At 40.2% G+C, this 13,932-nt stretch overlaps 1 protein-coding gene across 1 annotated transcript in view; it reads left to right on the top strand.

The window, feature by feature from the left end:
- Nucleotides 1–7,156: 7,156 nt before the first annotated feature.
- The window catches only part of fgf11b (fibroblast growth factor 11b), a 41,042-nt gene continuing 34,266 nt past the window's right edge, over nucleotides 7,157–13,932 (top strand). Inside the window, exon 1 of the mRNA XM_075486310.1 lies at nucleotides 7,157–7,590. Coding sequence (XP_075342425.1) covers nucleotides 7,398–7,590 — 193 coding nt within the window. The 5' untranslated portion in view covers nucleotides 7,157–7,397. The remainder of the gene's footprint in view (nucleotides 7,591–13,932) is intronic.

Raw genomic sequence — 13,932 nt, 5'->3', positions numbered from 1 at the left:
TTGAAGGAGAGAGAATGATGAGGAGACAGGGAAGACAGAGATATATCTGGGCCAATTGTTTTGATGGGCTTAACTCTCTTTCCTCTTTGTATGCGAGTGTGAGGGTACCTCCATCTATTTATGTATATATGCTTGCAAATCTTTCTTTCAATATTACTACAAAGTATCACAGTATTTTGGACATACATAACATACTCAAGGACACCTTGCAAAACGTTGTCACACTGGCTGTATTGTCTGCAGTGAAATGCTGAAATGGAAAAAAACCTATAACTAAAGTATTAATTGTGCATAACAATGCAAAAGAGCATTGCAATGCAAGACAGCTTCTGTCGTGTCGACAGAAGACTTATAAACAAGAACCTGGGTATTTTAACATATCCAGATTTTTCTTTGCATTTGCACTTATCATCTGCATGGAAATGTTCTTTTTAGGAGAACTCATCCAGGATGACTATTAATGCCATAGTTCATCATTGTGGAAGGAGGACTACAGATTTGGAGTTTAGGCCTGCGATATCAAATGTGCGCCTCCATCAGTGTGGTTTGACGTCACAATATGTGCTGTTATCACTTTTGTTTACATGGCAACATTCTGGACCCGACAGGACCTCTCGCTGGTGGGACAACTTTGAAAATTAAGTGGTTGTTGCTGCAGAGAGGTTTATGGATGAGAGAATTATCTTTTTCTCTGGGTTTTGTTGCTTCACCTCCATATAGCTGGGAAGACAACTAATGAGACCACCTGTCAGGAAAGTTGTGGGCAGAATGAACTGTAGTATTTACCAGGCGAGGAGGGATCATGCATGAGCGCAAACATCTTTCCACTGTCAAGACAAGGGCTTTGGAAAGATAATAAGGCAGGTATGTACCACTGTACCACGTGTATGTACAGTGTTTTAACAGTTTGCTGTTACTGTATTTCTTCTGTTGTTTTGTTTGTTTGTTTAACTGGTACTGTGTGGATGGGATTTCTTTCTTTTAAAGGGATAGTTCGCCTCTTTTGACATGAAGCTGTATGACATCCCATATTAGCAATGTCATTTATGAACATTGACTTACCCCCCGCTGCGTCCTGTGAGCCGAGTTCCAGCTGAGTTTTGGCGTTGATGAAGGTGGTCCAGCTAGTTGGCTAGGGTCCCGAAAATAAAGCGTTTTGCTTCTCAAAACAATATGCGTTCAAAAGAGTAATACATTTGCATCACAAAATCGTCCATCCAGAAAAAGTCAGACCTCACAATCGCTTGGCGCTATTTTTGCCTCCCTTCATATCAATGCGTTCAGGCACTTAGCGATAGCCGCGCCTGTTACGGTGTTTACTGCTCGGAAGCAGGGGACTGCTCGGTCTGCACTTCGGTCTGCAAAGTTTACATAGCCCATAGTGATACGAAGGTAGAGAGAAATGGTGCCAAGCGATTGTGAGGTCTGACTTTTTCTAGATAGACGATTTTGTGATGCGAATGTATTACACTTTTGAACGCATATTGTTTTGAGAAGCAAAACGTTTTATTTTCGGGACCCTAGCCAACTAGCCGGATTACCTTCGTTAACGCCAAAACGAGGCTGGAACTCGGCTCACAGGACGCAGCAGGGGGTAAGTCAATGTTCATAAATGATATTGCTCATATGGGATGTCATACAGCTTCATGTCAAAAGAGGCGAACTATCCCTTTAAGGATATTGGGAAAAACTGTCAAAATACATGTATGTGTGGACGTCGCCCTTTAAGTGGTGTCATTTCTCCTTTACCCTTTACCCTATCTACACAGCTGGATTTATATGCTTAGTTAGTAGTTAAAGCTGCAGTCTGCAAGATTTGTTGTTGTCATACGTAAAGTCCTACTTTTTGGCATTTTAAGAGTTTACATGATCTATCAGAACGCTTGAAGTTGAAAACGGTGACCTCCGTAGTCGCAAAATGCAAGAAATGCTTATTTTTTTAACCGAAAAATAAAAAGTTATTCAACTTCCTGTCCCGCCCCATCAAAACACATGAGAACTCGTGCACGTAGACGTGCACGCCAGATGCGCCTACACGACTCCTCATTCATCAACTCACCTGTCATTTGCGATCATGGAAGACACAGTAAGTAGACTAGCCCGTAATGAAGTTCAATAGTCCAGATAAATAAGCGTGGGGACGAGCCTACCTTGTATCGCGCGTGCACAATCGGTGATTGACAGGCAACAGAGCCCAGCTCGTAAACCTGATTGGTTACCTTTTACCGGTCCGGTCAGCCATTTTGTAAACAAACCTGCTGGCTTTGGAGGGACCTAGCGGGACATATAGGGGATCTAGAGAACTCTTTTTTTTTTGTATTGGGATATTTAATGTACTACTTTCAGAATCCCCGGACAGTTCCAGGCATTATGCTTGAAAAAGAGTTGCAGACTGCAGCTTTAATATTAACGCTGTGTAAGCTAACATTACATTTACAAAGGATTGATAGTAGAAATGTGTGTGCTCTATTCAATCTGTAATAATGTAATCAGTAATGCTAGTTAGGACATTAACTCCCATGATCTCACTAAACATCTAAGATCATCAGACTATGTCTGAGACCCCTTGCAATAAAAACTGAAAATAATAATAATAAAACAATCTGCAGCAGTCCTTGAGATTCTTCAAAATACTACAGGACACTAAATGCATGCATTGAAATGGTCAATCCTGACATTAATGTGTACATTTTCTAAACAAAGATTAAAGGTCCTCTGCAGTTGTTTTTACAGAGCAGGCTTCAGTCAAAGTTCTCAGTCATGACTTGAAACACTGTTTTTGTGTTAGACTGTTCTAAAGATAGCAGTAAAAATGGCCACTTGAACACACATGGGTGTGGTAAAAACAGACTTAATTGACACATCTATGGCGTCATCTGCTAACATGTAGGTGACAGGATTTATGATGTATACTACGACCGGGGCAGGTTCCAAAAATCTTGGCTTCTTGGGAACTGTTGTAGCAACATCAAATTAATTTGAAACTCACGGTTAAGGGTAATGATAAAACCTCAATTCTAAAAAGAGTTAGGGCGCTTTGTAGATTTTAAATATAAACAGTATGCAGCTGCAAAAAACAAAAACAAATGTTTTATTTGTAACAGAATATGTAAAACATAACAAATGCTGAAAATGAGACGTTTTACTATTTTATGAAAAATATTAGCTCATTTTTAATTTGATGGCAGCAACATAACTACAACCTTCTGTGTATAGACTATTGATTTATGAGATATGAAATTCAATGCGTTCTGTCTTTCTTTAAATTTCTCACAGCGTCCCAACTTTTTTAAAACTTCACTTGTAGGTTATAGATTGAAATACGTCAAACACAGATTTAAATGTTGCTGAAATGTTATATGGGATGGAAAAAAACAAGAAGTTCATGCAAGAAAACTGTCATGTTCATGGAAGGGTATAGTAAAAAAAATTCAATGTGCTGATATTGAGTTCAATACATCTATTGTTAGTAAGTGTAAGTGAAAAAGTTACTTTCCCCTTTGGGATTAAAATGAAGAATTGAATATTTGTTTGTTCAAATATTTTTTTAAAAACGGACACATTTTTCACATGACTGTAGTTACTTTCTATCAACCAAACAAATAAAGAAACATTTCACAGCATAAATCTTACTATCCAGTTTACAATTTTAGAAAAACGCTTCATTAGGTCACACCGAATACAAAAACACCTAGTAATCATTATCGAGAGAAAAATATTTCTACATAAAACCCCTTAGAGGATACGTTTTTAATACCCTTGGCTTGCATGTATATTGATATGCATGTAGGAATAGTGGAATGGATTGTTTTTAGCAAAACATCTGCATTTTAATCCCTTTTAGAATATTATTCAGATGATGAGAGTTAATACATGGATACATGACAGAATTTTCATTTGCTTTTTCTTATTTTTCATACTCTCATTTTTGACTTATGCTGTTTTTGTTTCTTCTTCCCCCCAGCACTATTTGAGGTTCACTAATGACAGTATGGGTTGGAGGGAGCATGCACATTAAATCCTGTATGTGATCAAATGCAAGTTTAAGAGCCATGTGGTTAGACAAAGTTAGACAGATGAGGATATATTGTGTTTTGAGCAAGTTAAAAAAAAAACTTTGCTAATGAATTCAGAATGACTAATTGAGGGTGTCAGAAACCTAATGTAATGGGTATTTAGTTTTTAGTTTGGTTGTTTTCCTACAGGTGAATGCCCTTTAGGTGGAATGAAAGATGGGTTTGGTCCTAACGAGCCTACGTTTTTTTTGGCATGAAACTTCATTATAATGATGGAAACATTTTTTAACCTTGAGACTGTGTAATAGTCCAGAGAATTCCTACTTAGCTTTCCTTTGGTGTAACTTGGCATGTACTTGTGATTAGAAAAAAACAAAAGTAGAACAACTTTTGGCAATATGTGTAATGTGATGTCCATTAGGAGATTGATTCTTAACCCAAAGTAAGAAGACAGGTGACTGAGGATGCTAGGCATTGGCAAATGCTTGGGAGAGAACGTCATTAGAATGGGAGAAAAATATCTTTCCTTTTTTCACGTCAATACAAACTGCATTATCTCATCTGTTGCTCCCGCTCCTCTGCCCACACCATCCCCTCGTCCCTCGATAGAGACTTAACATCTTCTGTCACCTGTCAATCAAGCGCTGACAGACAGTGACTTTGTTTGGCATTGTTAGAAACAATTCCAATCGTCCTTGCATTTTTAAGTTTTGTCCTCTGCCGTTATCCCTGGCAATCGGCTTGTAAAAGAGGTGCCATGCCAAATAGAATTGGATTGATCGGAGGTCAGATACGTTGGTTTATTGGGTTCAAGTCTGAGTATTTGCACCAAAGATGTTCATATTGAGAGCGATTATATTCTATGGCACTTCAGATTAAGGCTTTACGTATCACAGCCTTGATTTATCAGTATTTTAGTACATTTAACATGAATTCAAAGGAGTGAAGTGTTTTTATTTCATTCATAGAAAGAGAAGCTAAAATCCCAATTGGACAGAATACATTTGCAACCATGTTAACATCCATCCATCAATCAATCCAATTTAGGGTCACAAGGGGGCTGGAGCCTATCCCAGCTGTCACTGAGTGAGAGGCAGGGTACATCTGGACAGGTCGCCAGTCCATCACAGGGCCACATAGAGACAAACGAGACAAACAACCATCCATGCTTTTGGGAGGTGGAAGGAAGCCAGAGTACCTGCAGAGAACCCATGCACACACGGGGAGAACGTGCAAACTCCACACAGAAAGGCCCCAGCCAGGAATTGAACCTGGAACCTTCTTGCGGTGAGGCACGGTGCGAGTCACTACACCACCGTGCAGGCCCCCATGTTAACAAATAAAAGCAAAATCAGCCATCAATACAATGGCTTGGGATTTCTGCTAAATCTACAGGGCTCCCATGAGAGTCTCAGAAAGTCAAGGTCAGACAACCCCTATGTAACATGTAATAACTGGAAGAACCAATTGCTGGGTTAGTAATGAACAATTATTATTTTTTTTTAATGAAATTAATAACTCCTGAAATGGGACTTATATATATATATATATATATATATATATATATATTTTTTTTTTTTAAAACCTGCTTCATCTCTTCCAACGGCAAAATTTATCTTTAATCAGCTTGTTTTGTATTGCATATAATATACATAATCAGCCAACATAAATGCCATTTTAATTACAAATCAACTAGATGATGAATTCTTTATGTTGAATATTCTTGGAAAGCTCTGCTTTGTCACAAATCATAGCAGGATCTTTTATGTCAAGCCTCGAATTAAAGGTAGTTGGATGTACACAATGCATATTGTACTATAAGAATATTTGATATTTCACTGACAGGGGGAGCTGAGGGGGAGGAGAATTGATATAATCCTGAATTGTTGTCTGCAGTCTGTCCAAGCTCAATCTGTTAGGTTTAGTGTAATCCAGAAGTCAGCAACACCACACACCAAATTCCAGTTTCAGGGAGCCACTTTATTCAGTTCACAGAGACATTGTGGTGGTTACCAATGTAAGAGCACGTGTCAAGGAGATGAAGACAAATAGTCAATGGGTTACAAGAAATTATACAGCAGGGAAGTCTCCTCTACAAAATGTATCCTGCCTTTGGGTTTATGGCTGTGTGATGCATGTGGCAGGAAGGTAGCACACACTGATGTTATTCCTCTTGAGGAGACAGAATTGTCACTATCTGCACTTCAGTCACCAGCCCCCAACCCCCACTGTTTCAGTCAAGAATTTTTCTTTTTTTTTATTTTGGTGAGGGAACATTTCCCTAAAATAAAATTGTAGTCCCTTTGAGGTGGCTGTTTCTCCTACATTTTTTGCCTGGGTGAGTTCATTTGCACACATCTCAGCCTGCCCCCCCTCTTCTCTCTTTCTCATGAATGTCACCTCTACTGATGGTGGCTTCTGGAATTCATACACACACACACACATACTCTCGCAAGCGCTCACTGACTTTGGATGGGAGGAGGAAGGGGGGAGGAGGAGGAGGGGGGAGGAGGAGGAGGAGGGAGGGAGGGAGGGAGGTTTGTGAGGACTGTGGGAAAGGAGCGTGCCATCAGGAGGCAGAAGAGAAATCTCTGTCTGTCTGTGTCCATGTCTCCGCTCTGTTCTCGGCTTTGTTCTGAAAAAGACCGTCAGTGTCCCGCCTGCTGTTCCACCTCTGGATTTCACTCGGCTGGATTACCACTTGGACTCTCTGCTCATTATTCCATGCTGCCACGTTTAAATGGGAGGCAAAGTTGGACCTCCATGGACTGCACAAATGGTGACAAACAGTTTGATTTTTCTTGTGCTTTTAAGATCTTCCTAGCATTCAAGATGATTTCACTTTTCTTCAGTAAAAGTGTTTTTATATGTAAAATAATTTGAGCCCCTTACCTTTGCTTTTTATCTATTCATTGTACAGTAGGTTAGTTATTTTGCAAAACCATATCTGGAACTTGGCTGATAAGACGCCTTTAGATGTGAAAGATGAGAGGCGAAGGGGGTTAGAATTATGTCTCCATCTTCACTCTTTTAAAAGTCAGTTCCTCTAACCTTAGTCTTAGTCTAAAACTGAAAATATGAGTGTAGCACATTATTCTGTGCTCTGTTATGGTCCAGTTTTTATTTTTGGCTAGAGAAGAGTCTTTACAGAGGACTACATGTGAACTTGCATCTCTCTGAGATCTGCCATCTCAAAGGGAACCATCAAGCTAAACTCTTCCCTGTTAACCCACTTAGTAGCCTGATCTCCCCTGTGGGGGCCTCTTTAAAACATCCATCCTTCTCTAGTTTTTTTTTTTTGTGAGGAAGCAAAAGCCAACCCAGTAGAGGGAATACTGGGAAGGAAGACACCCCCCTCCCAAAGTTGAGAGGGGGGGGAAAATGGCAGCTCTCGCCAGCTCTCTCATCAGACAGAAACGGGCGGTCAAGGACGACCAAGCAAACCGACCAGTAGCCAACAAACGCAAGCCCTGTCCTAAGAGCAACAAGTCCCTGTGCCAGAAACAGATCCTTGTCCTGATCTCCAAGGTTCGACTTTGTGGGGGTCGAAAAACTAGAAATGAAAAAAGACCTGGTGAGTCCCATGCTGTTGTTTTTGCCTTCCTGATTGCTTCTTTTCTTGCCCATATTTGGGGACATTTTACAACAAATGTAACTAGAACATTTGATTTGTGGTATGGTATGCAGAATCAAACTAACACTGTAAAAATCCAGTCATTATTTTTGTTGTAATAACGTCAAGTCCCACAGGTTTATTGTGTGGATAAAAAAAAACTGTGCTGCCACTTTTTTTTTTACCTTCCTCGACAAACAGCAGGGTATGAACTGCTGGTCATGACTGGATCAAGAATAAGACATCACTCAGCGTCTTTGCATTTTCACACTCAGGTGCAAAAGATATTGTCACTCAAAAGCTGTTAATATCTAATTATATCACATCAGCTGTTGTTTTCATTGCAGCTGCCCCTCTGCAGCTTCACCTGTTTGGCACACCGACCAATAGTAACCACTGCTTTTAACAGTAAAACAAAGCAAGTTGGAATAACTTTTTATACATGTCTTGGAGCTGTTTTCTCTGCCAAGCATATAATTACACAGACCTGCATGAACAATGAACTGTGAAATTAACTAAAAGTCATCACTGCTCTTTCCTGTGCTGACTTATCTCTGCCAGATTCTCTTTGGAAGCAGAACCTCAACTCAGTAATTATTTGTGCAAATGAATTACACAATATTTTGTTCTTCTTTTTTTTTTTTCAATTGAAGTTTTTATTGTATTTTTCCATTAGTCACATCACCATACATAATACACAAGTAGGGCAGCTATGGCCAAAAACAAACAAACAGAAAAACAATATCCCACAATGAAAATAAAATACAAAGATAAAGTAAACATAAGGGGGGGGGGGGGGGGGGGGGGCATTTTAATACAGTTTCATTACTAGTACACTTATGAAACCTGAGACCATTGAAACTGTATGAAGTGCAGAAAATGAGACCACACCATGGAAAATTTTCCTTTACCATCATTCAGTCTTGCAATGAGATCCTCAAACGAGGCAGTGTCTGTCATTAATTTCAGCCATTCTGTGAAGCAAGGCCTCACTTGACTTTTCCAGTGTCGGAGGATGATTCTCACCGCAATAATAAACCCAGCCGATGCCAGGGCAAACTCCACTTTTGTCACTTTTGGTGGTAGGAGAGATCGGTCTCCAAGCAGGCATAACTGGGGCGATTCTGGCAGTGGTGCATCTAACCACTCTCCAATAACATGAAGCACTTGCTTCCAAAAAGGAAAAACAAAAGGACAATCCCACAAAAGGTGTGGATATGAACCAATGTCACCCATACATTTCCAACACTTGTTGTCCCTCATTAGCCCCATCTTGTGGAGCTTAACAGGTGTGTAATAATATCTATGAATGACCTTATAGTGTGTGAATTTATTAACAGCGTCCCTCACAGACCAACCTACTTTCTTCACTATCTCATCCCATGATTCCTCATCAATAGTTGTATTTAAGTCTCTTTCCCAGATTAGCCTTATGTGCTGACTGTTACCATACATATTATCAGTTATGATTTTATAAATACCAGATGCACTACGCAAAAACCCAGGCAACTTGAAATAGCAAATAAGCTTATTGGTGTCATCCATTGGAATCTTCAAGCTCATTACACAGCTTCTCAGTTGCAAATACTTCCAGAAATCAGTTTTCTCCAGGTCATATTTTTGTTTTAACTCTTCAAATTACTGAAACAGACCATTGATATACAGATCACTGATTCTAGTTATATTTTTGTTCAACCAGGTATCCCACATGACAGACTCTCTCCCTATCTTAATAGAAGGGTTGTTCCACATTGATGAGTACATCTGTTTATATTGGGGTGCACGAAGCAGCTTATGTACGTTTGCCCATGTCTCTCTGGAGCACTGCAAGATCGGGTTTAGCCGATCCTTCCTCTTAGGAGTCTGTGAGAAAGTTTCAATTGGTCCAAATGGGAACACCAATTCCCTCTCTATCTCTATCCAACCCAGGCTTGATCCTTCATCAGACCAATGTTTTTGAGAGTTTAAGCAGTTCAAAAGACATTTTGTACAACTCCACATTAGGCAACCCCAACCCCCCCATGCTTCTAGTGGTGAATAACTTATCAAGTTTTATACGGGGTTTCTTTCCATTCCATAGGAAATCTCTAACTATTTGGTTGTATTGTTTAAAGAAAGAATTTGGGACAGTTAATGGAACCATCGTAGAGATATAATTCACCTGGGGTGCAACCATCATTTTTATCGTGTTAACTTTTCCCCATAAGCTAAGATTAATCATTTTCCATTTTTCCAAGTTAGACTTAATACCCTGAAGTAATGGGGAAAAATTTGTTTGCACCATATCTTCAATATCTGGGGTAAGACGGATTCCAAGATACTGCATCCCAGAGTCGATCCACCTAAATTTAAGTGAGTTGTTTATTGACGGGAGACAAGCTCTTGACACTGGCATCACTTCAGACTTATTTAGATTAATTTTGTAACCTGATATTTCAGAGAATGCTTCCATGGTCTTAAAGAACCTAGGGGCTGAAGAAGCAGGATCTACAGATAGCCAGAGAATATCATCTGCATATAGGAAAAGTTTATGTTCCCTACCCCCAGTCTTCACCCCTCGTATTCTTGTGTCTGCTCTAATATCTGCTGCCAACGGTTCAAGAAATAAAAGGAATAGGAACGGAGAAAGAGGATCTCCTTGTTTTGCACCTCTTGTTACATTAAAAAACGAGGATACAATACCATTCGTCAAAACTGACGCCTTAGGTTCAGCGTATATTAACTGTATCCATTTAATAAACCCTTGTCCAAAGCCAAATCTCCTCAGTGTATGCATCAAAAAACCCAATTCAAGTCTGTCATACGCCTTTTCCGCATCTAAAGAGAAGGCAGCTACAGATTCATCAGACTCTCTGCTTTGCCACATCAAGTGGAGAAGACGTCTTAAATTGTCAGATGAAGATCTACCTTTTACAAACCCAACCTGGTCTGGGTCTATAATACATGGAATAATGCTCTCAAGGCGCATTGTCAGAACTTTTGTGAGAATTTTATAGTCTACATTAGCCAGGCTAATCAGACGGTAACTGGCTGGATCCAGTGAATCTTTACCCTTCTTAAGGATGACAGAAATTACTGATTCATTGAGAGTGGTAGGTAAATTACCTGTTTCTAAGGCCTCATAGTATACATCCGTTAACACAGGGGCCAAAATGTCAATAAAAAGCTTGTAATACTCAACGGGAAACCCGTCTAACCCAGGAGCTTTGCCGGACTGCATTGATAATATGGCCTTTCTCACTTCCTCCTCTGTAACAGGGGTTTCCATGAGCTGTGCCTGATCCCGGGATAAGCTTGGGAGTTCAAATTGAGAAAACCAGCTTTCCAGTTTTTCTTGGCTTGGACGAGTTTCTGACATGTAAAGAGTTTTATAAAAGTCTCTGAACACCTGGTTAATTTCTTTTGCTGTGGTAACCACTTTCCCTTGGCTATCTTTAACGCATGGTATCGCATGTGAGGTTTCCTGCTTTTTTAATTGCCGTGCTAAAAGTCTACCTGCTTTCTCTCCACTTTCGTAAAAGCTACATTTAAGTCGAAACATGGCATACTCAGCCTTCTTACTGTATATAGAATTAAGATTGTACTTCAGTTCACATACTTGTTTCAATAAATCCTCACTGTAATTCTCTGACAGTTCTCCTTCTTTCTGTTTTATTTTATCCTCCAGCCCTATCATTGTTTGCTTGTCTTGTTTCTTCTTTCTTGATGCTTCAGCAATACATTTTCCCCTAATAAATGCCTTACAAGCTTCCCACACAGTACCTATTTTGGGAGTAGACCCAATGTTAATCTGAAAGAAAGTTTTAAGATCTTCTGCTAGTGTTTGTTTAACTACAGTATCTTGTAGAAGGGAGGTATTAAGTCTCCATCTATTACTCCTGATGTTCTCAAGACAAGTTGAAATACAGAGCTCAACCGTAGCGTGGTCTGTTAATGCTATTACACCTATGGTAATATCCTGAACAGATTCTACCAGGTTTTTAGAAATTAGAAAATAATCGATTCTGCTGTGGGATTTATGGTTGTGTGAATAAAAGGTGTACTCCCGTTTATCTGGGTTTGTTAACCTCCAGATATCAATTACTCCAACTTCCTCCTGGAGCTGATTCAATGCCTGTCTGCCCTTTGATGGCGTAGGAAAATATCTAGATTTATCTAGCACCGGGTCTAGAGTCTGATTGAAATCTCCTCCCAAAATTATACCTCCATCTTCAAATGATCCCAAAAGCTTATTCACCTTATGAAAAAATTCTGGACTGTCATCATTAGGGGCATAAACGTTGCAAAAATTTAGTCTCCTCCCATTTATTACAGTTTCAATACATATAAGTCGCCCTTCTTCGTCTTTGTGTTCCTTGAGTAACACAAATTTCAGCTTCTTATGCAATAGAATTGCAACTCCTCTTTTACTACTGTCAAATGAGCTATGAAAGACGTGACCTACCCATGCCCTTTTGAGTTTCATCGCCTCTGACTTCCTCATATGAGTCTCTTGGAGGAAGACAATGTCTGCCTGCCTTGCTTTAAGATAAAGAAGGCATTTCTTCAATTTTGTTATATTATGTTTCCCATTTATGTTCCATGAAATTACTTTAATATAAGCACTACTGATCCCTTGTGTACTCAGTTGTTTTGCACATGAAAATGTTATGCCACCATCTAGACAAAAGTAAAGAAAATTGGGGGAAATGGGAGGAAACTGAAAAAAAAATCAAAATAGCCATCAGCCTATTAACCCACCCCACAAACATTATCAACCACATCCCTAGAACTGGGAAATAGAACAATAACACTTCCCAAAATTGACCCTTGATCCCCCACAAAATCTGCAGCCTCTTCTTCATGGGGGAAACCCCACCCTCAACCTGGTCGTGAAGCGCCTAAGCAGTGGCTACCTAGTTCTCCTAATTATCTCCTATATATAGTATGTTACTTAAGCCCCATATGCAACAAAATAATGTCCCCATCTGGTAAGAGTATTGACTAAAAAAACCTGTTTTAGCACACATTATTCCAGCTAATGAACTGGATTTTTTGTAAAAGAGGGGAGAAAGAATTTGACCTGCATGAATGAATGAAATAATTTGACCTGTATGAATTTGACCTGTTAAAGACAGGGGGAAGGCAGATGTGTTGCTAATTTAGAGATCTATAGCATGTTATTAAACCCTCTGTCACATAGTTTGAAATAAGCCTACCCACAGTCAGTCTGAACCTTCTGTCTCTTTCTCAAGGAATTTTTGTGCTTTCCTGTGGTCTTTAAAAGACTTCTTCTTCCCCTTCCAGGTGAAGTAGAGTTTAGCTGGATAGGCGAGTGTGAATCTAACGTCCATGTCGTGAAGTTTCTTCCGCACGTCTGTAAATTTCCTCCTCTTTTCCACCACAGCCTTTGTGGCGTCCGGGAAGAGTGAGATCCTCGCGCCTTTCCATTCCAGCGGCTCGTTTCGCCTGTATTTTGCCTTGACAGCGGCCATCACCCGATCCTTCTCGAGTAGGCAAAGAAATCTCAAAACGATCGGTCGTGGCTGTGCGTCTTCCTCTGTTGGTTGTGCGTCAGCCCGGAAGGCGCGCTGTATCTCGTTGTCAGCTACCTGCACACCCAGGACCTCATCAATGCACTGACGAACCAGCACCCTTAGATTGACACCTTCATTCTCTTTTATCCCGATTATTCGCAAGTTCAAAAGCCTTTCCCTGTGCTCTGCCTCTTGTAGAGCCCTCTCCAGCTCGTCACATTGCTTCGCCCCCTTCTGTAATTCAGAGGACAGTCTCGCATTTTCAGTCTCTATATCCATGACCCGCCCGTCGGCCTCATCCAGCCGCTCATGTATGTTGTTAATGTCCATGGTAGTTTTAGCTTGTACTGATTTAACTGTGGAGACATCTTCTTGTAACTGTTTAAGTATACCGCTAACCTGTGCCATCTCCTGCATGGTTTTCTCCAATGTAGTCTGAAGACCCACAAGGGCATCCGTCGGGAAGCTGGTTGATTCGTTAGATGATGTCGGCTTGGATATAGCCGAGCTAGCTCCAGTGGCCACATTAGCTTGTGACTTAGCAGTTCTTGCCTTTGCCGTCGTTGCCATGAGCGAGACTAAAACGCAGAATAAATACTTTGAACTTAATATACTATGGATTAACAACCCACGGACTTGTTGTTTTACTCGTTACCAGCACTTATCCGATATATTAGGACTTAAACAGTCGAATATCCATGAAAATCAGGAGATTTTTCGGAGAGGAAAGTTCTAAGCGACCATCTCCCGTGACGGCCTCACGTGACTCTCATATTTTGTTCTTCTT

This window comes from Odontesthes bonariensis, chromosome 16, assembly GCF_027942865.1.
Source record: "Odontesthes bonariensis isolate fOdoBon6 chromosome 16, fOdoBon6.hap1, whole genome shotgun sequence".
Lineage (NCBI taxonomy): Eukaryota > Metazoa > Chordata > Actinopteri > Atheriniformes > Atherinopsidae > Odontesthes > Odontesthes bonariensis.
Note: the sequence above shows the minus strand (reverse complement) of the source record. Positions and strands in the feature narration are given on the sequence as shown.